The sequence below is a fragment of the Necator americanus genome, chromosome IV, assembly GCF_031761385.1.
Source record: "Necator americanus strain Aroian chromosome IV, whole genome shotgun sequence".
Taxonomy (NCBI): Eukaryota; Metazoa; Nematoda; class Chromadorea; order Rhabditida; family Ancylostomatidae; genus Necator; species Necator americanus.
Window position 1 is genome coordinate 2,687,341 of NC_087374.1, and position 24,862 is coordinate 2,712,202.

A 24,862-nucleotide genomic window follows, 5' to 3' on the forward strand; every position below is an offset into this window, starting at 1 on the left:
GCTCGTATGCTATAACTCCAGGAAATTTCCATGATTCCACTTGATATGAAGGTATACGGACAATCTTTTTTTTTCAGGAATTTCTAGACGAAGAAACCCTCCTAATTCGATGATGCCACTTCTCAAAACTTGCAATTTCCTTGTTACATTTTTTTTAAACAAAATTTATTTCCTCGCTTTTAACGCTATTGTAAATGTGGTCTTGAAAGGAGATAAGAAAATAATAAAATAATAAAGTAATAAGCAAATAAAAAGTAAAATAAATAAGAAAAGGAAAGTAAGAAAGAAAATTCGCCATGAATTAACTGCTTCAGTTCTAGTTGGTCAAAGGCTAGTGCATTTTTCTTAATTTCTTGTAAATTAATTAAGTAATTAAATTACAAGTACAAGTTACAGTACGACTACAATTACAAGTAATTAAATAATTCCGCAGCTAATATGTTTTCCATTTTTAAATAAAAGACTATTTTTAAAAAAATAGCAGTCGAAGAAGGCAAAGCGATGGGTCAATGTTCGAAGTTAGGCGTCGATCAATCGTTCTGCTCTCCTGTTACTAACGATCGCCACCAAATCCCGCTATCCTACGAATCACGGATTGTTTAATGCTTAGGTCTTGCATTTGGCGGAATTTTTCTGTTTGCTTAAATTATAAAATCATTATATATGTACAATAAGTTGCCGATTTTTTTTTTTTACAAAATGTTCTGACTCAGACAAGTGTGTTTTCTTTTTTCTTCTTTTTTTTTGGTGCACCACCAAATAAATAAGTAAATAAATATGTCACATAAATACTGTTCTGCTATATAAAACAAATGAAGAAATTGATGGAACTTTGTTCAGAACTTTTTGGTTGTAAATCAGTTCGCGGAAGTTTTTCTTTCATACATAAGAACGCCCGTCGGAAAAAGTACTGCTGGCAATACTTTCCATAATATTTGATAGGAAATTTTTCAGTCTACAACATAGCTACACGGGATCTTTTAAAATAAATATCTTCTAACCATTAATATCCTCCAAATTGTTGTGTTCCAGACTATTAATATGGATTTTCGATTGGATAAAAAGGAAAATTACCGACACTTGCCTCAAATTACTTCCTTCAAATCTACAGTTCAAGTGTAAAAAATAATTTCAATCCCCTTAATTTCTAAAATCTCTTTCTAGATTTTCTGTTAAAGCCATCAAACACTGCACGCGAGACTTCTTTTGTTCCCGGAGGTATCGAATGTGCTATGAAAAACTTTGAAAACGTAAAACTAAATGCAGGCTGTGTAGCTTGTGTAGAAAGCACATATTTGACGTCTTAGCACACAGGACACAACGTCTAGGCTTTTTAAGAATGGATGTCCGTTGTAATCTTGTAGTTTGTACGTTCTGCATCAACTAGAAGTACATCTGCTTGCAATTTTGTTCTATCCAGTTAATTTTTAACGAAAGGAGCATAAAGACACGTTAATTTGTCACCGTATACATCATTTGTTTCCCTTTTCGCTCGAAACACCCTTCGTTGCCACTGAAATACTTCTATTGGATCAAGAACTAGATCTATATCCTGGAGCGGATTATTTGCACAGCCCAAATCTGGTTCATTTTCTAGTCGCATCGATTCCAGAGTTCTCTGGAGTTTTTTGGATCCTGCCTTCTCCCACGTCGAGGTATTTCACGTTCCTGATGCCGCGCATATGCCGCATAATAATTTGATAGGAAGAAATGCGGCTGAATAGACGTACTATTCTTACTGTACTTTTTGCCTCATCATTCGTCTTCTTGACGAAGTACGTCTATTCAAGGTTCAATGGATATCCTCCAGGTAATTGTCTCCTATTCCTGTTGGCCTTATTCGAACTCACCACTGATCAGATAGAAGTGAATGTTAGCTATATTTACTTATAATTACCCACTATACAGTTAATCCTGCTGTGCGCATTAGTTTGTATGTAAAACATACTAAGTAACACAAGTAAACAATAAATCTAACCATATGTAGAAATTCCACAGAAAACAAGTTGTAAAATCAAGCTCAAGTTTTTGCGCGCGCTAGCTCATATGAGAAAGTTTATATGTTTTCGGCGCCAGATGTGCTCAAAGGAGAGAGAGCGATACCTCCGATTGAAATAAGAGGAATATGTTGCAGCTAGGAACGTGGTGAAATCCTTATTGGCACGACCCATCGCTGCAGTTCGTGACGGTCCCAACTGCGGTTCCAACCGCTGGAGGCAGCGGTTGGATCCGAGTGGAGCACGTACGCAAATGCACCGTGCTTCATGTCGTTTTGAGCCGACTAGATGCTTGAGGCATAGAAATGCCAAGTATAGTGTCTAACTGCCATCGTCCTTCACTTTACCTCCGTTTTTGTTCCCCTGTGATGTTAGATTCTTCTTCCGGTCTGGTTTTGAAGACGAGAATTCATCGTCCACTGGACCTAAAATCTCTACGAAAGAGATGCGCAAACATTTGAGTAGATATTACTATCACTCATTGCAAAATTGACGTAACCTCACTACAATCAAAAACAATGCGTTTGGCATTGAGAAAAGGAAAGAGAAAGCGTTAACGTAGTCAAAACGGCCGGAAGCCTGGTGCGGTTGCGCAAGCGACTGCGTCGAAACGGTGCGTCGGAGGTAGCGGCTGCGAAAGAGATGGGACCCTCACTAACTCCATTCATCTCTGCAGTGTAACCGGATTCCCAACACTAGAACCTATATATTCCTCTAGAATATCCATCTGGATGGATTTGCAATCCGTTTTTTCCAGAATCTTCCAATCAGGACTACGTCTTTTCAAAGACTACGCATGGAACTATTGGGGAAACTGTGAAACACGAAGGTAATTTCTTTCTTACATACATCCTTGTTTACTTTTTGACCTTGGAATGTGCTCTCATACAAATTAACATAAGGAGGATTCAATTAATGACTCTTTAACGGATTACATCGTCATTTTCCATGCAAACCGACTTAAAGAAATGTACATGTGACGCGTAACAGGACGCTTGAAGGCTATCTCGCTTTGTAATGTTATCCCCTTTAAAGGACTAACGTCCTTAATTACAAAATTTTCGGGCCCTTCTTTTTTCACCCTTTATCAACAATAGTTTATAATCTTGAGGAGCTTTTACGGCTAGTGCAATATTTTTCATTGCATATTTTTACAAATAATTTTAGGTCAATGTAGCTATGATCCATCTTGTTCTTCACCTCAAATTCTATTCCGTATTCACGCAGAAACGGCGAATTCTCCGCCGTTTGCCTGTTTAAATGATGTTCGGTAAGCTTTTACCAGTTTTTTTTTAAGTCACATTAAATGCTGAACTTGAATATCAGGTTATTTGGGGAACACGAGCTCAAAAATGGAGTTAATCTCGTTTCTCTAAACGGATCAACCGGAGATATTGAATCGTCAATGTCATTCGATGTAGCTGAATCTGATGGGGAGCTTATCAGTTGGCTGATGTAATCTACATCTCTTCGGTCTTTGGCGGTTTTGCCCATTTTTTCTCATTGAGGGACATGTGTAAATGTAATTTTTTTAGGTCACTGCCTCTGTCTTCGGTCATTATTGGTGTATCTTTCGGAGACGTTGCCGAGAGAGTTTCTTCGGATGCTCGGACCGCTTTCGCTACATTTGGTGCTAGCCGCATAGTTAACTGGAGAGGCGCATCATCTTATGCAATTCTTGGGCAACGTGGACTAAAGCAACATGCACACGAATTGGTACGTTCATTGATACGGTATTTTCCGAATTTTTAGGAAAGTTGCGTCTTTCTATGAACTTGTCATAATCAGTTCTATGTTAGCACTTTTCTTAGCATCTCTCTTTTTTCTGAACTGCACAGCTACAAATTTCTGATTTTATTTTTTGAGTGCATAACAGGAGTGCTACATATAAATTACTTTCAGTTTACGTGTAGGTGAAGCTCGTTCGAGGTCACAATGATCCATTCGCGCTTCCCTTTCGCAATCATCGGTGTAGTTGTAGTAGTGATAACTATTGTTTGAAAAATCCCTTCCTTTAAAAGGTAATTCTGGAGCGTAGTCCTCGCATGGAGTGCATTTCCGCGGTATTCAGCGAACTCCCCGGACTTTTCTTCGCTTCGTTTTTTTTTAATTGGCTTTTTATTATTTATCATAGCCATAGGAGCAAAGGAAAAAGGGCTGAATGTGATTGATTGTTAAATTTTCATATTTCCCGTTTTCTTATGATGATATAGACGTGTTATCTTCGAAACGACTACTTTAGCTCGTTCCGCAATCTGATGACCGTGCCATACACATAATTGAGGGATGTTACGATGTTCCGCTCGGAGAGGTTGGTGTCGTCAACATCACCAACGAGCTAACGGACATCCAGAGGTGAATATTTCATGAATTCGTACGGATGAATATATAACTTTATCAAATACAAAACCTAGAATTGATCCTGAAAAAATGGCAGCACTTGGTGGTTCTAAAAATACTGATCAGATTGTAAAGCTTGGACAGGAATGGAAATGGTGTGGAATGGAAACTCCATGTGCACCTGGTATGACAGTGTAATGATATTTTTTATCCGTAACCCTTAGGAATCCATTTCATAACTACATTCACTTTGCGGTGCCTTTGTTCAGAGGAGATTCCAATGCATTTTTTTACTGGCGAGCATAAAGATGATTCACCGCGTCTATGTGTGGGTGGATACATGGTCTTCGATCGCGGATTGAATAATGCTGGGCGTGGCCTAAATCTTGCTGCTGTTGAACCAAAAACTGGACGAATCTCGTCTGTAGCACACTTTGATACATATCAAGATGGTGAGTTTTTACATATTCCTGAATTTCTAAGTTGAAAATGATTGAAATAAAAATGAGGTCTTTCGTAATTTTCTGCTCCAGGACCAGAAACTTTTTTTTGTTGCTAAAACAGCGCTGTATACAATCAATTATGTATATAGTCGTGTCAGAACGACACGAAGCTCTGTGCTGTTGCGTGAGCGGCTGCGCTCGAAGCGGCAACGTGAATCTAGCGGTTAGGATCGACGTAGGGCCATCGCGAACTGCAGTGATGAATGGTGCTAGCCCCAGTCGATCCTAACCGCTAGATTCACGTTGCCGCTTTGAGCGCAGCCGCTTACGCAACGGCACCGTGCTTCATGTCATTTTGACTCGACTTTAACAGAGATGTACGAAGGAACTGATTTGTGATGGAGCTGCATACAGGTTCGAATTAGAGATCGCAGGAGACTATAGACGTGTCGTTGTAGCACAGGTAATAGCAGGCCTCTAGCCCGAAAGTGAGGCTTACCGAGTTTTCGAGAGCGGTTGCTCAGCGTTCCAGCAGAGTTTACAGTAGCGAAGGCGGCGCATTTTTGCTTCCTACAAGTGCGGTTCTGTGGATGATGGGAATTTGGTGATTATTAATCAAGCAACCTAGGCCACTGCAAGCTTGACAGAAGCGCGTATAGTAAATTCTATAGTCAGAAAATATTAGAGTACGTAAAGCCCTTCTTAGATGCGCACTAAATGTTTGAACAGTAAATACGAAGCTTTAGCCTCAGTTCTTTCTGTTAATGTACTCCGATGTACCCAACGGAAAACCTACTACGGGATGATTTCTATTCTCTTAAGACCCAGCTCATGCACTAGAAGAAAAGTCATCAATGAAGAGTTATATGTTAAGATTCCACAGCACTTGAGGAATGGTTGGAAAATGTATCTCTCGGTGACGTGGTTGCAGTGGTGAGCTTTGATGAAGCTTCTAATACGTGAGTGTTTCAAATTTCGTTCATTTCATCTTTGTCCAGATTATCATCACCTAGATTATCCGATATGGCCAAACGAATCTTCTATGAAATGGGTTCAAGTATGATACATCGTCTGAAATTTCGTGCATCTTGGTATGAATCCTATTCCAATTTTTTTTCTCACCTAATATGAGACGTATCGGTTCTTAGGTACTTCGTTGGTCACAAAGGATTAGCTGCTTACAGTCCCTTTGAGGACTTGAATGTACCAACTGGAAATTCGTGGGCAAAGCCTATCAAAACGTCGATTTGTTTGCCTAAGAAACGTAGGTTGATGATAAACAACATATACTGTTTTCATCATTCTATACCTTTGTGTTTTCAGTGGACTCATGGCGCGGACGAATCTCCAGGGAAAGGTCCGGAATTTCTTTGACATCGCACAATCTTCCTCGCCGCCATTTTTGCCTGAAACATGACGGACACGGAGAATTTTGTGACGGTATTTTTTCTTTGTGTTTATAAATCAGAGTTTTTTTTTTGCAATTTAGTATGCAGTGTCCATATCTTCAGCTTGTTTCAGAAAGTCGTATAGATAGCCTAATTCACCCTCAGGCATTGTTGGATATGTCGCGTAAAGGAGATCCCATATTCAATATGCCTATTGTCATAGCAGCAGGTATTTGACGTTTGTTTGTTGGAATGAGTTATCGACCTTAAAGGCAACGTATCAATTTTTGATATTTGGATTTCTCCTGGACAATATAGAGTTCGGGGTGTAGATTGCGAGTATAAATGTGGTCACGCTCATTTTCCACTAATCGTGCTGAAAAACATTGAGGGAAACGGTCTTAATCCTTACGAGATACGTTAGAATGCGCCACCCTTGCTGATGCTTCGGTCGCTTCAGCAGCCTATTCATTTGATTTAGTTTAATATGCTGCTAAGGTCATTTAATTGGTTTTCTACCGGTCACTCATACACGCGGCGCGTACGCAAGTGCAGCGAGTTTCATTTTCTATTTTTCGATTTTCTACTGTAGTTTTCGAGACCTCTTATCTTGCATAGAGATTCGAAGTTTAGAATTTGTATTTGTTCAAAAACAGCTTGGAATTCTCTTTGAAATCATTAACCTTAGCAGCTATAAGTTGTGCAGGAGCAGTTTTGTTGTTTTGAACTAATTCCCAGGTAGTTTAAAAGGGTAGTTGTTAAGCGTATTTTTAAAAAAAATTTTAAGGGCTTTCAACGGATTCTCTTCGCATCTGTCTCGAGTCTCTCATGCAACAGGAAGGTCTCAACACACAGATGGTCGTCGTAGTATATGACAAAGTAAGTATATTTTAAGTCTGTTTCTTTCTTATAATGGAGACCGTGCTTATTTTTTTCAGGAATATCCTGAGAATGCAGAGTTGTCATCACTTTTCCACGTAAGATCGCTTCCTGTAAATGCCTCACTTGGATATAATTGTGATTTTTTCATCCGTCTAATATCACAAATGATTACAAGGCCTGATTTTACTCTTAAATACTGCATTTGAACAATGTAGATGTTTCAGCACTCATCTTGTCGGCCATTTCTGCAGTGTTTGCTGTTTTTCCATCCGCCACTACCATTGCTGTAATTGAAGAAGACGTTCGGTTATCACCAGATTGGCTTTACTATCTTTCTCAGACGTTACCTGTGCTTCTGTCAGATGGATCGATAGACGTAATCCATACTTTCAATCCAAATGGTAAGCTTTTTTCTTCACCTTTCTAGTTGTGCTTCAGAACTCCACTTCTTTTTAATGATACGTGACATTCTGAAGGTATCCCAACTTTCTTCATTGCAGCCAATCGATCAACTTATTCCCATTTGTAACTGTAAGATGAGTGCCCAGTTAGTGGAAGTCATTAATCCAATCTGTATTATATTATCAAAGTGTTGTTTTTGCATATGAAATACAAAAATGTTACCTCTCCTTCATTTTAGTTTTTGCATTGTCCCTAAGTTGACATCTGAGCTCATTAGATGCTCAGTACTTAGGTCACTTCTCTGGTTTTATGTCACCTCACTAAATATACACTCGTTTTGGTTTGGAAGATAGGAGAAACCGTTCAATTACAGCTAGGAGTAGCTTGATTCACTTCGCCGTAGTAAGCGATCAACAGCAAAGCATACAGTACCGGTGGCATATAAGTAGGGTAGTGAATATGATTTACCCTGCATTTTCAGAAAACTGGGGTGTATTTGTTCAAGATCTCCTCCAATCCTCTTTTTCAAATTAAACTTGCTACAATCAGTCTCCACTAGCTGCCAGAAGTACATATTGATTGATTACCAGAGTTATTTTGGAAGTATCGGGATCTGGTTGCTAGTGTTCGGCCCTTCCTCCGTTCGGATCGGAATGTTAGCGTTAGTGATTTTAGGTTTTATCGACACTAGTGGAGATCCTTCCCTTGTGTACCGGATTGGATTCCAGCCACCACTTTTTTCTTATGTGATAACGAGGAAGAAATATGAACAGGAGATTAAACACAACCCAGGCAAGTTCTGCTTACTGATTTCATGCCAACTGAAATATTCACATCACATAGGGTCAAAGCGCAGGATCAGCCCTGCCAGATCCTGCGATTTCACTACATGTGATTTCTTTTGTGGGGATTTGTTAAGTCTCCTCGGTATCATATTTCATGCTTAAAAGAGATACTCTAATTGAACCGTTTGTGAAAATATTTGAATTTTTATGGAAATTTTTGTGATTTGTAGGATTTAATTTCGTTCTAACTTTCTGAACACCATTTATATGAGTATGTTTCAAATTTGCTGAGTTGTCTAGAAGAAGCTTACGGAAGGCGAAATTCAAATGGTGAACAAATTCACGAATGGTCACGAAATGTAACCTCATGCTGGGGAATGTCCCCCACTTTCTATTTATGTGTCTTCACTCCTGAAATGCAGGGGGAAAATCTTATCTTGTCGAACTCATTTCAGATTGTTGTAGAAGTCCTGGCCGCTGGTTGTTTTCATCATCTTCTTCACTTGTCCCCGATATTTCCCGAATCTCTGTTGCTCATTCATCACTTGATGGTGCACATTGGTCGAACGCACTGTTTGTGCGACAGCGGACAATGAGGTACAACTATTCTTTGTGACATAAGAAATTTCAGAACGTTGTGAGATCATGGATATACATGAACGTTTTTTTAAAATAAAACTAAGATGCCGCCTGCCTTTTGTAGATGAAAATTTTGGTGAAACTTGGATATAAACTGAAACGTCCGTAGTAATACCAAAATTTATGTGGTCTTGTTAGTCAGGGAAGCACTGTTCTCAACCGAGACTTCGAAACAGAAGGTGCATATGATGCCGCCATTTTTTCGAAGAACCAAGCTGCTCCGAGAATAGCCCTGAGCGCAATCACATGCTCTTCATGGAAGCAGCAAATGGAAGATATTTCAGTCGAGGCAAACAGGTGTAGCGTTCTTTTTTTTCAAGATTTTGTCCAATATCAAATTTTTCCAATTGCAGATCTTCCATTCTCATTACTTGCGGGGATGAAGTTAGTGATCTGGCGCTAGCTTCACGTTGTTTTGGACTCTACTTCGATGAACATTTTGTTACGGGAGTGTACAAGCGAGTGATAAGGTAGATTTCAACATACATTCAACGTTCTGTTGAAATATTTCCTCTTTTTTCTTTTATCTGGAGTGTTCTTTTATCTAAAGAAGAAAACGTATCCAATCAATCCAATATTTATTGTTAAACTACACAAACAATAGTTTTTTGTTGCTAAAATTCCTAGTTCCACTAGGAACATTCTTGTAATTGTTCCTAATTATATGCTTTTGGAATGAGGTTGGTTGTGAGAATTATAAATAACAGTTTTTCGCTGAAAGTGAGTTTCGTCAAAAAGAAATTACAGTTTGCTCCATTACCAAAAAAAAAAAAATGGTATAAATGCTGTCTTTTTGTAGCGCTAACGTGCTCTAGAGATATGTTAAGTAATGGTGATGTGTCAAGTTCCAAACCGACGTAGTATGAGCCAGTGAAATATGATGGCGGTGTGATCGAAAGAGAATAACAGTTTGTTGGCATGGCTTTTTCTCATTAGCAGTGCGTTAGAGTGTGAGAGTAAGAGGTCTTAAGAATTGCCGGGGGTCATAACCATTGTACAAGAATCTTACTAAGTGCCTTTTCAAGGCATCACCCCACGAATCTGAGGTGGAAAGGATTTCAGGTGGAGTATTCGTATATGGGATCGTAGATTATGGAGAGGTGGGTGATTCCGTCCATTTCTTGCTAATTGGCGTAAAAAACGGCCCGGAAGATGCGGTGTGTGCACACAACTGGCGCGCTCCAATCGAACTCGTTGTGGAAAGTAGCGTGCCGGAACGCCCGAAGCCGTATCTTCTGGGCCATTTTTTGCGGCAATTAGGAGGAAATGGACGGGATCACTCCCTCTCCTTAATCTACGATTCCGTATATGAATACTCCACCTGAAATCCGTACCACCTCAGATTCGTGGGGTGATGCCTTTAAAAAAGTTTCGCTGAAGTAGGCATTTGCTGATATAAGCAGTTGAGTCTCTTTATATACAAATACAAAGTATATATTTAATTATATAAGAAATATGAAGCACACATGTTATATATTTTCTTACGTCAAATATGAGGTTTTGGTGATATGAGTGATTCTGATTATATTAAACAGCAATAATAGAAATTTTCAGATTTGTTTCGAATCGGACCAACATATTTGTCGTTCCTGAGAAGGTTGCTGGGAGTGCTTTTCTGGAATTGTCGAACAGTTCAATCACTTTATAGTATTTCTTCATCTGTACCAAACTAAGATGCATGCGATATACATATTGTCAATTGACAGTTAAAATTTATTATGTCCTTCCTTGTTCTGGATGTGTACTGTCCGTTTTCACGCAAACGGGCAAAATTTGCCTACCAAGCGGATTCTCGAGAGATATTAATTCTTCTTCGATTTTCTTGGATCCTCTTGGATATTAAATGCAGGTAATTTATTATTAGATTAACTTACTGCTTTTCTTAGCCCCGTACCGATCTTTCCAAAATGCATAGTATTTCACGCTAGTTGTATTTGTAGTAATTTTGTGCCACTTTATTATAATTTTAATTCTTGCTCTTTCTTTTAATTCTTTGTACAGTTAGTAAATTTTACTTTGTATTATGAATGTTGAACATTTTATAGTTGACTTTGGTGTCCTTTATTAAATACAATGAAATTTCCTAAAATTCGTGTGCAAAAGACATACAAAGCAAGAAATGATAGATCCCTGCATGCACTGCTCATCACAATATCGGCTACTTGTTGATAACAATAGAATGAAGCCATTCAAGGCCTTCCACAAGTCCTTCTCCAGTAATGGCATTTGATGATTGCACATACCACTAAATTTGGTTTTGTAGAACAAGAAATATTTAGTTGAAATTAAAAAATGAAAAAAAAATTGAAAAAATTGAAGCGGTTCTTCTAAAGCCAGTGAATTAAATGCATCACATAACTGTACGCAAATACAAATCTAAAGTTCCTCAAATTCATGATTTTATTTACATTTTCATTTGATACATTTAGGAAAGGATATATTTTTCGAATTATTTCCTATTTTATACCAAGGTTAAATGTTACCAAAATGTTAAACTCATCAGTTTGTTTACATATTTCACAAGTTTTATGGAATTATCCATTACCTCCCTATCCTTTATTGCATGCAAATCGAGAACTTTCGAGATTTCTGCTGCATTCATAGCATTTGGCATGTCCTGTTTATTTGCGAATACCAGTAATACAGCATCTGTAATCCATGAAAAAAGGTCAAAGTCAATTATTCGAAAAATCCAAGAAAAAAAGAGAAGTTCACATCGGTGTAGTTCAAAAAAAAATTGTTCAAGTGAATATATTACCATGTAATTCTGGATCATCAACTAGAGAATGGATTTCTTGACGTGCCTCATCCATACGCGCAACATCTGCGCTGTCAACAACAAAGATGAGGGCCTAAAACCATTCAAATGTGGACGCAAACGGGTGTTGCGGTCATTTTTTTTTCAGCGTCACCTCAGTGTCGCGAAAATAGTACTTCCATAGGGCACGTATTCGTTGTTGTCCACCAACGTCCCATACAGTAAATGAAACATTTCGATATTCTACCGTTTCCAAGTTGAAACCTTGAAAATACATTTTTAATTACATAGAACATACAGTATAACCTTCGAATTGTTACTGTATCACAGCCATGAAGAACGAGTTACTGTTGCGTCAATAGTATAAAATGCTCGGCGTATTAACACAGTTAGGTTAATCGTGCAATTATTTGTGCTGGGCTGTTTGAATATCGATTTGAGGCGGCGATGTTTCTTGTTCATTTTTCAATCGATGATCCGTACACCCAAAGATTGGGTGTAAGATTGGGATTTTCTGGCAGAACATGGACAGACGTTCCAGGACTAGAATTTAATTGGCAATTTTTTTTTGACATTGATTCAAATCCTTTAGATCTTTCAAATTCTGATATCAGGAACTTATAAGATGCAGGAGAAATAACTCCATATCCATACATTATTTCAAAATGGAGTTGCAAATCAAAAACTTTTTATTTTTCGAAATATATCTAATATATAATTTATACATACATATGTAACTGCATCTATAATAAATACATAATTTTCAAAAAAATGTAGATATAAATTTTTGTCACTTTAAATTTTAAAAATATCATCAAAGTGGTGGTCCTGACAGCTGATAGACATTTTCCTGGAAGCTTTTCATCACCCTAACTAGCATGTCGGAAGAAATTCGTTCAATTTCTTTTCGAACCACCCTACCATTCCTTGGGTTCAATTTCTTTAGTTTCCAGATATGTTCTTTACAGTAACGAACTCACCAATTGTTGGAATCGTTGTTATGACTTCGCCAAGTTTAAGCTTGTATAATACCGTCGTTTTTCCAGCGTTATCCAGGCCAACCTATAAGTTAATCCAAGAGATTAATTCAAATTTAACATACAGGGGTAGCTGCTCGATTTTGTTGCACCGATGTGTTCTGCCCACCATCAATAACCATCGAAAATGAGTCCGTTAATACCGGCAACGGTGGGTACAGTTGAATCTTTGACTGCTTTAAAGAAAATCCCGAAAACGAACCATTAGAATGCGGCAAGGCTTACGACCGAACCATAGCATTCGCAGACGTGTTATTGCACCACCCATTTTTGAAAATGGGAAATTCTGGAAACAATTGCCATCAAATTCTCACAACCAATTCAATCCACTATTATACTAATATAATAATGGGCAACGTCTGTCGCCACGAGCGCTTTTGGACGTACCTGCACATTTATTTGTTTATTTATTTATTTAGAAATTAGTTGAGCAAAAAACTCGGGGTTTCTATTTCCTCTTTTTTCTACTCCTCCTCTTCGAATACTTTGAATATCGAGATTCAATTGTTCGGAAGAAAAATAGAAGGAATAATCTTATTGAAATCACCATTACTTTTTACAACTGTTTTACGTGTTATCCGAAACTAAAAGGACGCCGCCAGGTTCCGCTGACAATATATTGGGTGTCGATTTAAAAAAAATGTTTTGACCCGGAAAAAGTGTGTTTTCATTTTCCTTTTTTTTGGCGCACCACTGGTGTATGAATGAACAAATAAACTGAATCTACAAACTCTTAATAACTTTGTTTTCGTTTTCCTTACTATCAAGCTTCTCTTTAACAATTGACTGCCAAGTTTTTCTGGCTATCTCTGGAAATAATGCTGCACCACTCCATTCAGCAAACGAGGGGAGGAATTGAATCCCAAGCCAGCTCTTCATTATGACGTCATTCGTAAGAATTTGGGCGGATTTTCTTAAAGACAGCGTCTTCGCTGTTTCTGGAAATTTTCGATGTTCAGTTCTCCTCAGTAGTAAGTAGAGTTTGGAACGCAGATCTTGGAAATTTTATAGAGAAGATGCGTAACGCGCCTAAGGGCAACATATCACTAAAATGACGTGGAACGGAAACTTCAGGGAAACGTGGAATTCGAGTTGTAGATTACGGAAACGATTGCTTTGCCGTATGTTGTAGGGAATAAAGTAATTCCCACGCCATTTTTGAAGACGACTAGGAGGAATTGAGCCTTGCTCTTGAAAAACGGCGCGAGAATTACTTTATTTCCTACAAGATACGTTAGGACGCGCAGATTTCTGCACGCTTCGATCCCTTCAGCAGCCTATTCATTGATTTTATATGAATAGACTGGCGAAGAGGCCCCTTCGGACGCTTGCTCGGCTGGAACGCGGCGTGTGCAGAAGGGTGGTGCATTTTCGTGTGCGTGCCTCGTAGGCACAAATGTTCTTACGGCATCGTTTCCCACGCCACTTTTCAGCGCTATTAGTAGAAATTGAGCAGGCCCAAGCTCATATTCGTAACCTGCACCAGAAACGCTATATTTTCCCACGGGTTTCCCAACAACGTCAATTTCATGATACGCTGCCTTTAAACTGTTGTAGTGTAGTTTTAGATCCAAATAAGTAGAGTAGACATTAGCCTTCCAGTAGATCCTGAATAGTAGATGCTGCTGAAGGTACCTCAGCTGTGAACTGTAATACTGCACATCCAGGGCACCGACTTGTGATGTGGCTACTTACATCTTAGTAAAAGGGATGTTCTTTTTGGATATGGGTCATCCTAGGTTTGAGAAAAAAGAAAAGATAACATACGATATGAATAATATTTAATGGATGTATCTGTCTTACTTACGATATACCTGCTACGTTCGTTTGCGCACCAACTCGGGAATGGGAGAAGAATGAATGAGGTTGTGAATGAAATTGTGATAACGTTTCTAAGAAACTGAGACTTAGTCATGTTTAAACAACTAAACCAACGTTGATTAGCATCAACAACTTTGTTTACTGTTTCCTTCATTTTTCCACATCCATATCACAATTTTTGTTTGGCTAAAAACTGCACTAAAAACTGTAACTAAAAAACTGTAACACGATTCATTCTTAATAGGATTTACTCGTCTTTGAAACTTCAGCGGAAAAAAAAACACATAAAGATTCATTTCTTACATCTGGAAGCATTTCTTATCTATTTGCAAACATAAACAACAACAAAATTCACAACAACAATAACAACAATTTGAAACATTCATCAATTCTTAAAATAACAATCACTGACTGGCAGTTGGGAAGTATTCTCGCCTCCCGTGCCTGATATTTTTCAGTCCACCGTAAAGATCAGAGATAATCCCGGATGCGGTGGCAAGAGCAGGACGAGACAGATACGGAACGTTTGCAGTCGGCTAACAAAAGAGGAATTATTAAAAAATATTTAAAGATATAAATAAAAACAATTAGTAATAATTATTTATAGTATTATGTTCTGTGAATACTGCTATTCCTGGATTCATTACCTGACACTCTAAAAGAAGTTGGGGCACCAACACGTCTGTTCCTCTCGCTAATACCGTGACCTTGGCTAGTTCCACGAGAGGTACAGGAGACAGTACATAAAATACCTTCTTATCCGTATCTATAGCTCGAATAATCCCTAAAAAAGCGGATATAGGGATACCAAGAATTAAAGATACCTAATATTGTAAACCGATCGGGACAAGTGAAAGAATTACTGGCACCCGCTTGACCTGTTCGAAAAACAAAGGGAGTCAAGGTAAGGTAATCAAGGTAATATTGTAAAAGCTTACCAAAACCATGACATCTGAGAAGAGGGGAACCGGGGCGAGTGATGGATACATTTGGCAAAGTGTCATCGCTTAGGATGCGACGGACTTCCTGAAAAAATGAGAGGATAAAAAAAAAACTAAATAGTACTACTTTGTTAAGCTTAAATTGTGCGGCTATGTTCTGTTTGAGGGGCGAGTTTAGCGCAGTCGGTCAAAGATTCCGTCGTTTACACGATCGATCAGGGGGTCGAATGTGCCCTAGTGCTGACCAAGCCTTTCATCCCTCCGGGGTCGATAAATTGGCACCAGACTTGTCTGGGAGGATAAAAACACTGAGTTGACCCATCGGCTAGCCTCTGCACGTCACTGAATAGGCCAGTTACACGTTCGTAACCCTCACACGATTCTGGATTGAAGTGAACGTGGTGGCGCATTCCAAGCGGATTCATTAACGCCAGATACTTTATCCTTTATCTTTTGGGTGCTGTTTGAACGATTTTCTGATTGTTCTTATTTAATTTCATTCAAAAACGTTAAAGTTGTAAAGTGTCTGGGGTTAATCGAACCGCTTGGGCTTAATTCAAAATCGTTTGAAGTTTACAGACCCATGTCTAGCCTACACAATGACTTACAGGGTCTACCCGATGCATCAACTCACTGTTTTTATCCTACCAGACAAGTCTGGCACCAAGTCATCGATCCCGGAGGGATGAAAGGCCTGCTTGGCACAAGGGCGGTTTCGAACAATCGATTGATCGTGTAGACACCTTACCGTCTACACGATCAATCGATTGTTCGAAACCTTGTCGAAAGCCCTTACCGAGTCCGCTACACCCGATCCAGAAATGTTGAGGAGAATTTTATGTATTTCGATCTTATTTCTCCGTATACATCACCGCGGTAACTTCGATTATCCACAAATCCATGTTCAACTCACCAACGGTTGATCATCCAATTCCGAGCAAAGTGCAACAACTTGGACATTCAGAGTTGCGAAAAAGTATCGATCATCCACGTAAGAGTAGTCATCCGGTACACATATTGTAACATCCATGAAAACAACAGATTTAGGAATAGATGGACAAAAGAGAAAGATGAAATTTGTATTCAATTTGTAAGGAGTGAGCGCAAAAATCTCTTAAATCTCTTTTAAAAATCCAAAAAATACAGAGTGGGCTCAACTGCAAAGGAAATTCTCAGGAACAACCTACTTGAACTTCACACAATATGGCTGCGCATCACAGATGGACGAAAGAATCGGGCGGGGCAGTGCGGTTGAAAAATACGCAACTAGCGCAATATCTCGCAACTGAGACGACAACAAACGCGTTGGTCTACCATGGCTACAAGTTGTTACGGTAAGTGTAGTGGTACAAGTAAGCAATTAGTTCGATTAAAAAAATCTACAACACAGCTGCGATCTGCTTACCTCTCTGGAAGATTCATCTGGAATTGGAATGGCTTACATTTGGGAACAATACTGACAATGTTCTTCACATAGCTCGGAATCTGCTCGGGTCATAAAGGTATTAGAAGAAGATCATGACTGCTACATACTTCCAATCGATCCAGTTAAGCACTCACCGCGAATCCACGATCGGAAGACAATCTCAGTGCAAGATGCGGTCGTGCTACATCAAATATATGATTCAATAGTTCACATCCCAATCCTGGGGAAAAATTCCTGATTTAATTGTCGTTATGATTCAAGAAATAATTAATTGCTACCATCTATCCAACCCAAAGTGTTGATGATTAGCAACGATCCAGGATCGCTGGTGGATTCGAATTCATTCAGTAATCGATCGAAGATCACCTGGAACCAAAACAAAAAATTTCATGATGACGAATATTCATAGTCTAATTCTATAGAATTCTAAGAGTATGTAATTCCATAGAACGAACATGAACGAGATAGGGTGCGTGAAATAATTTTAATTAATTAATTAATTTTAATTATTTTTTTCAATTTTTTTGATTAAGGCGAGCACTGGAATCAATGCACGCGATAATTTCCGTTCTTTCGTGCTGTCGTGCATTATTTTTGAGTCAAAGTAGATTGAGGAAGTACAATATGCCTCAATAACCCTCATATGTTATGAACATAGGAACAAATCTCAGTGCACGTTCCCAAACTTCGTCAACGTATAAACATGAAAAAATAAAATGCAAAATAAATAAATAAATAAAAACACCACACACATTTCATTAAAAATTTTGGGCAAATTAAATCTCTCAAACCTGATTTCTTCGTCTTTTGTAGATTTTAACGCAATTCTTACATAGGACAGACTTGTATTGGAAAAATTACACGACTCGAGAAACTGGTCTTAGCAAGGGTCACCCCTCAATTCCAATGGCTTCGAGCGTAGCCGCTTACTTAAGTAACGGCACCAAGCTTTAGGTCATTTTGACCATAGTATAACAACACTGCACTCACATCATTATCAAACGAATACATCAAAATTTGCGAGTGGCTAAAAAAATGCTTAAAAAAATAATCGTTTCAAAAAAAAAACAAAAATAGATGTTATAAAGTTATCCTCCATCTATTTTCACGGCTTTCAGTGTCAGTTCTGATTTTCACCTACGGGTCAATTCCAGGCAAAAGAACTGAATTGATTTTTTTTTTCATGAAATAGCATCTACTTTTCGAAGCTAAAAATCTGACGTCTTAGATTGTAGAAATCGGTGAATTTCGTCACTAAATTGGTCAAAATACCTTGTACTTCTCCGTGTCATCAGCAGGTGAAATGTTTCCAAAGAAGTACGCAGAAGGATAGATTTGTTGTTGATGTGTGCAAGGAATATCTAAATAGGGAGAAGTTGGAGTAGATAACATAAAGATAATTTCTGTTAAATACATTGAATATAATAAAGTGGTGAATAAGCTCATCTACTTTTTCAAAGACGGTGTAACATTAGCTTAACCTTAAATAAGAACCATTATTTCGTCATTAGACCTAGTACTTCAAAATGGGAATGCGCATTATGCAGTTTTAAAACCAGCGTGTCACAAAACTGACGTAGTTATGAAACCCGCGGGAAAATATAGAGTTTGACGTGTAGACTATGAGCATTAGCGTGGTCCCGCCCAACTTCTTCTAATCATTGAGGAAAACGGCGTGAGAAACGGCATTTGTTCCTATGAAGCAGGTGAAAACGGTGCACCTTTGTGCACGCTCCGCGTTCACAAGCGAGCTCTCGAAGGATGAGGTCTATTTAGCAGCCTCTCCATGTAAAACCAATGAATACGCTGCTGGAGGAACCAGAGCCTTCCCTTGGCGAGAACTTATGGATCTTTGACCTCTCCTTGGTCCGGTGCGAGTACAGGAGCGGCGCGTTCCAACGTTATCTAGTAGGGAAAAATGCCGCTCCCACGCCATTTTTCAAGACGATTGGGGGGAATTGAGTGGAGACACATTGGTACTAATAATTTGCATCCTGAACTCTAAATTTTCCCACATGTTTCCCAACTACGTTAGTTTCGTGATGCGCTGCCTTTAAGAAAAACGGACAAAATCTAGATAACATTGGCCGAACTACAATTCTAAAAAAAAAAATTGGACATCTACAACACGTGCTTCTCTATCGTTATAACGAGTTACTGACCACCTGAGATGGGCAGTTATTACAGCCCATCTCAGGTGGTTAGTAAGCTGCTTTATTAAACTTCGCGTAGGTTTCTTGTTTTACGATATATTCTTATTCACCAACCTTAAAGGCGCAAATATCTGGACGTTACTGCACTGTATACGAGAAAAAACGAGCTGAAAAATTTTTTAACGCCGCATTATCTGCCTCAAACTGTCCAACGCTAGATCTACATTTCAAAAATTTCCTCGGAAACTTATATCACAATGTCTTTACCGGTGATGCGAAAAAAAAATTGAAAAAAAAAATATAAAATCTCTTTAAGATCATGAAGAACAGATTCTACGCTCACCAAGAATTGGTTGTACGATTTTCCACAGAGACATGCAACCAGCAGGAGTGAACTCTGATTGTCCAACATCAGCATCAAGTAAATAAATCGGAAATTCTCTGGAAAATCAAAGAAATAGCAAAGAAAATCGGAAAACGAAAGTAAGAAACAAACTGTTGCAAATTTGCATTCACGATATGACGAACTAGCGTGGATTTTCCTGAACCTGAATTCCCAACAGGTACTACGATGCAACGCAATTGCTTTGCTGCAAAAGGAAATAGTTAAGGGCAGAATAAAATGTTTTCAGAGAAGAAAATAAAGTTTTCACTGTAAATGAATTTTCTACTTGGAAACTGCAGGGAATCTAAAGGGAAGGTTTCAAAACCTCTTTTTGCTCGCAGAATAAAATTAACTAATTTTTTCCTTCTACTAAAAAAAAATCTAATTTAATAAAACTATGATCACCACCATAGTCAACAACATTTGGCCACTGATTGGCCAGAGCCTAACCATTGATATCGGTGCCCAAAAAGAGCGGTTTGAAAACTTATTTCTTTTAGTTTCTCGATAACAGTTATTGAAAAACTAAAAGAAATGAGTTTTCAAGAATGAAAAAAATATCTCCAAGTTTTTTTTTGCCACCCCCGCACTCAGATGATCTGACAGCACCAACTAATCACTATAAGGCAGATAAGGGTTAATCGTACGTTAGGACTTTTCCAACAGGAGGCCATAGAGTTAGAGGGAAGAGTAAGAGAAGGGATGAAAAAGAATGAGAATGGAAAAGAGGAGAGAGAGGAGAGGAAGAAGAAAGGAGGACGGTACTGATACATTATCTTCAAGAGAAAAACCGAGAACAAAGCAAATGTTCCACAAAGATGAGAATAGGACCTCAAAGGTTCGATACTCCACTGGATCGAATTTTTTGCAGAGGAGAAAGAAACCTAAAACTGCACGTCGGGGACCAATAGCTCAATTTCGCATAATTTTCTCCTAGACCAAGACGAATACCATACTGTATAATATCTTACAAAAGCATATCATACTGTGCAGCATACTATTACCGAATGGAACTTCTGTATAAACCGATTATTTTCAGTCAGCTGGATGAATACAACTAGAGCAGGATCTACGTGCGTTAATAATTGCTCAGCTTCTTTAAGTTTTTAGGTCAACAATCACCGAATTTTCTACAATTTTCTTTTCTACCATATTTTTACTTTCCAACGGAAAATAACGCACGTCTTGTAAATATTTGATGAGCTGCCAAAAACGAATTATTCTGGACCAGCGCAAGCTGCAGGCTTCACCAGCGTCTCGCTCTGGACATGCGGAAGGACTATTCGCATCGGACAAGCGAAAAAATTTTGTGCTTAACATATTTGTGGCTATTTTCCGCTTTCCCAGACAAAAAAGGGGAAAAATGTGAGTTCTCACTGTTCTGGAACCCAAAAGAGGAAAGACAACGGTGTAATTCACTATAAGTATACCTATTTGTGACCCACGAAGTTATTTCACTCAAAAACTGGACTCTTGCCAGCTACTTGTCAGTTATTTCACTCAAAAACTAGACTCTATAGAAAGCATAGCGATTGATTCGAGTTAGTTTCCATGGTACCATAAGCACTACCGTGGAAGTGACAGGTTCTATCAAACTACGTGGTGACAATCTAACTATGGAACCATAAATCCATAAATTCGATGTAACGTACTTCTCATGGTATTGATTTCTTCCATAGCTGCTTGTAGCTCTCGTTCGGAGACTTCAACGTATGGCTCATAATCGGATTTGAAGAATAGAGTGCGATCATATTGACATGAAGACAGCGAGGTTGATGGTACAAAAAATTCCTGGAAAATTCCTCTTTGGATGAAATTCACGGATCACTTCGCATAGTCTAAGCTATACCTGGAGAAGTTGATCTAGTATTTTGACAGTTTGTGATGGTTTTTGATCGATCACAATAACTGCTGGATATTTCTCAGCTACTGTTTCCATTATGCGCTCGTAGTGTGGTGTGATCTGTACGATAAAGAAAGGAAAGAGCAAAATTCATGCCATACTCAACTCCAAGCCTTCATTACCTCTTTAAGACGATACTTCAAACGATTTAGTTTGTACTTGATAAGCATTTTATCTGCAGCAGGCGAATAGAAGACCGCCTTAAAACTTTCTTTAAATGACTCAATAAAAGGATGAAAAAAGTAAGAATATTCATCGTCCCCTTCTATCTCCAAAATCATCAGAAGAGCTACGGTCTTCGAATTGTAAATAATAAGGATCTGCGGAAAACGCGGATTACTTTGAAGAATTCCGCGAGAATTCAAAATCCTATTCGGATTATCGGGAAAAGTGATAAGCGGTTGCGCTCGGAGCGGTGCGGAGGAGACAGCGGTTGAAATCGAGGACCATCACGAACTGCAGCGATGGGTGGTGCTAGCGGGAGTTCCACCACGATCCTAACCGCCACGCTCAGCCGCACCGCTCCCATCGCAACCGCTTACGCAACTACACTCTGTTTCATGTCGTTTTGACTCCATTTTACCTTCTACTCACAAACCAAGAAATGAATCAGTGGCACCATGGCGATCAATTGGCCCGACGATGCAATCATTTACACGACGAAATGAAAACGCGCAACGTGGACTAGTGATGGAATTGGCCGATGGAGCCGGTCTTTGAGTGTTTCTGGAATTTGTGCTGCCCGAACAAGTAGGTGGACAAATTGTTGCTTCATAGTTCGTGATTAGGTATGTTCCTCTCTCAAAAACGGCTCGAAAGTACTTCCGAAAATCCTTTTGAATTGATTTCTGATTTGTAAGAAAAAAATCATCCCCTTTTCCTCAGTGGCGTAGTTTTTCTCGGTCCAGTTGCGGAAGCAGCTGTGTTCGATGCGGTGCGGTGCAACGTAGAGGTTAGGGTCGAGGACGAACCTTTGGTAGCACCGGATGGGGTCCCTCGTTCGCGAGGGTCTTACCTCAGTTTCAACCGCTAGCTTCACCGCGCCGCTTCGAACGCTGCCGCTTACGCAACTGCAACGTACATCATGTCGTTTTAACCTTACAATAGATTCTTTTCCTCTTCCTGACCTTTGTTCCACTAAGTAAACTGTTGCAGTTACGTTGAATGCAAAAGATATTGAAACAAAGATATTCCATCAATACCACTACTCCCGAAGTAGAAATATTTACCGGTCGTGAGAGTCTATAGGGGGCGCACACCATATACATTGATTCAGCGTTGAGATAACCACCAGAAGGCATAGCAAACTTGTCGATGATCAGCTCTCCCGCTGAATAGATCATTTGACGAAACTTGTAATAAATTTCTTATACGAAGCACTTACCTAAGCACTGAATTCGCGCTACACCATAAAAACAGTGTTTTTCACCGGGAAAAATGAGCTTCACAACTAGACCATTGCTTGAACATGGGAATGTATTCGCATTCAATCTGAACGATTATTTGCAGTTGCAGTCGATTTTCAGAAAAAAAAAGAAAGAAACAAGAACGAAGAGGTAGTACCCGAATCGATTCTTTGCGTCCTTGGAAACTGATCTGCTGATTTCCCTTTTCCTTTTTGCCATATCGATCTATCAGTGCTTTATTTATGTTCAAAACGTAATATTAACAAACATAAAAATGTCCTCATTTTATCACAACGGAAGGATAATTTTTATTTGACTTTAATTTTGTCACTATAATACAGCTTAGAGGCAGGATACCAAGAATCTAACATGGTAAGAAAATCCGCCGGAAAACCTTGAGATGGCGTTGTAGATTGTGGATCTGGCGTGGCTCATCTCTCTCTAATCGTTGTAAAGAAAAATAGAAAAAAAAACGCCGTGGGAACCATACTAGCTCCTACGAGGTACCTTATAACACTCCTCTACGTCTTAACGTCGTTTTTTCTACGACGATTAAAGTGAGATGAGCGGAACCACTCCGGATCCAGCAATCTACAATCACATCTCTAGTTTCTTCCGGGGATTCCCTCGCCAAGTCAGATTCTTGATTCCTCTAAGCTTCCTCAGTGTTCAAATGCAGATCATAGATATAGTGTTGAAAACACGCAATCCACAACCAAAGACAAGTGAAATTGCTTGCATTTGGAAAATATACAGTACGACTATTATCTGTTTTTGCCCTGAATGGCGTTCAACTTAATCTTCTTAAGTGTCATCTTTTCCTTTCTCTTCCATTTAATTTTTTATTCAAATGCACCACGTGCGCCATATGCCGTTTACCTTCTTTATTCTAATTTGAAATGTGATTCATTTTCACTTCACAAGAGGTGTATAATTGGGTCAAAACGACATGAAACACGATGCAGTTACGTAAACGGTTGCGCTCGAAGCTGCGCGGTGGAGCGTAGCAGTTAGGATCGAGGTGGGACCATCGCGAACTGCAGCGCAGGGACCTGTACTAGTAAAGGTTCCTGCCTGATTCTAAGCCCTACACTCCACCGCAACGCTTTGAGCGCAACCGCTTACGCAACTGCATCGTGTTTCATGACCGTTTTGACCCGGGTATAGGGTTTGTTCTAACCTTGCCCCTTTCTAGGGATGAGCCACGAAGAGGATCCGTAAACACTACATAAGACGTTAACATTCACGAAATATTTAAAACAACGCGGGGAAAGTCTTCTAGAGATTCTCGAGCTTCAACGGGACCTGATCATGCAGATTCTGGAACATTTACCCGAGACTATGAGATCATAGCCTCATCATGCGAAAGAAATTGGTGTCGCGGGTCCTGAGCAGCTGAAAACGCTTCCTCGTTCCCCAGTATAAAACGCTCAAGAAATACGGGAAAAGGAGGGAAGAACAGTGAGCTTCATCTCGTAGAATTCTGAGACAAATGAGCAAAAAATGCGTGAGAATTTCAAGACAATTTCAATTTTTACCGCTTTTAGCACAAGTACATGTGACTCTGAACCCATTGCCTAATAAACGATTCATACTTCATTCAAATTATCCTTCCCATACCGTTTACAGGAATTTAGAGTTCCATTTGCAAAGTTTCGGACATGCATAAAGAAAACAAGCCAAATATTGTCAGAGCATACAGGTCAGAAAAAACCTTTCAAATCTTAATTAAAACACGTGTATTTGAACAAAAAAAATACAATCATATCACGAAGTTTAAACCAAACACAACCGAAACAACATTGCTAGTTGCTAATAATTAGCCAAGCCAAAGTAGAAGAAACCAAATAAAATCAATATATAACAGTATAAAATCAATATATAACAGGTAGTTGTGCTTACAACTCTTCAACACACAATGAGATATCCCTGAAATATTTCCTGACATGTTCACAGATCCAAACAAACAGGGTAAGCTTAACCTAACATAGTCCGCTCAAAGCGGCGCGGTGCTGCTAGCAGTTGGGATCTAGGTAGGACCATCACGATTTGCAGCGATTAATGACGCTTCCACGAGTCTCCTCTCGATTCTAACCGGTTTTTCTTTCTTCTCCGGGTCAATGTAATGTATCCAAACATATAGGTTCACAAAAATA

General features: G+C 39.0%; 3 protein-coding genes across 5 annotated transcripts; 1 reads left to right on the plus strand and 2 right to left on the minus strand.

The window, feature by feature from the left end:
• Positions 1-1,710: 1,710 nt before the first annotated feature.
• RB195_000227 (uncharacterized protein) lies at positions 1,711-10,524 on the plus strand (the record flags this gene model as incomplete). Its single annotated transcript, XM_064196451.1, has 21 exons — positions 1,711-1,810; positions 2,755-2,826; positions 3,165-3,267; positions 3,324-3,452; positions 3,533-3,713; positions 4,240-4,352; positions 4,412-4,521; positions 4,607-4,789; positions 5,655-5,739; positions 5,794-5,871; positions 5,929-6,044; positions 6,104-6,220; positions 6,302-6,397; positions 6,956-7,047; positions 7,107-7,185; positions 7,275-7,451; positions 8,128-8,244; positions 8,693-8,834; positions 9,015-9,173; positions 9,230-9,346; positions 10,431-10,524. The coding sequence occupies 21 exons, from the start codon at positions 1,711-1,713 to the stop codon at positions 10,522-10,524; spliced, it is 2,460 nt and encodes an 819-aa protein (XP_064052332.1).
• Positions 10,525-11,034: 510 nt separating this feature from the next.
• Positions 11,035-16,463, minus strand: RB195_000228 (uncharacterized protein; the record flags this gene model as incomplete). Of its 3 annotated transcripts, XM_064196453.1 has the most annotated exons (11): positions 11,035-11,121; positions 11,422-11,525; positions 11,635-11,728; positions 11,789-11,898; positions 12,615-12,696; positions 12,874-12,957; positions 14,479-14,563; positions 14,901-15,028; positions 15,140-15,276; positions 15,431-15,518; positions 16,347-16,463. In XM_064196453.1, the coding sequence occupies 11 exons, from the start codon at positions 16,461-16,463 to the stop codon at positions 11,035-11,037; spliced, it is 1,116 nt and encodes a 371-aa protein (XP_064052333.1). The 3 variants fall into 3 exon arrangements, with proteins under 3 accessions (XP_064052333.1, XP_013304399.1, XP_064052334.1); XM_013448945.2 differs by lacking the exons at positions 14,479-14,563; positions 14,901-15,028; positions 15,140-15,276; positions 15,431-15,518; positions 16,347-16,463 and having other exon boundaries at positions 12,874-12,939; XM_064196452.1 differs by lacking the exons at positions 11,035-11,121; positions 11,422-11,525; positions 11,635-11,728; ... (2 more) ...; positions 12,874-12,957; positions 14,479-14,563 and having other exon boundaries at positions 14,897-15,028.
• A 153-nt stretch (positions 16,464-16,616) lies between these two features.
• RB195_000229 (uncharacterized protein) lies at positions 16,617-22,925 on the minus strand (the record flags this gene model as incomplete). The annotated part of the gene is made up of 13 exons (XM_064196454.1): positions 16,617-16,752; positions 16,839-16,918; positions 16,994-17,079; positions 17,138-17,225; positions 18,132-18,220; positions 19,356-19,453; positions 19,509-19,602; positions 21,050-21,188; positions 21,247-21,360; positions 21,423-21,500; positions 22,530-22,630; positions 22,685-22,791; positions 22,864-22,925. 13 exons carry the CDS (start codon positions 22,923-22,925, stop codon positions 16,617-16,619), a joined length of 1,272 nt encoding a protein of 423 aa, XP_064052335.1.
• Between the last annotated feature and the right edge of the window lie 1,937 nt (positions 22,926-24,862).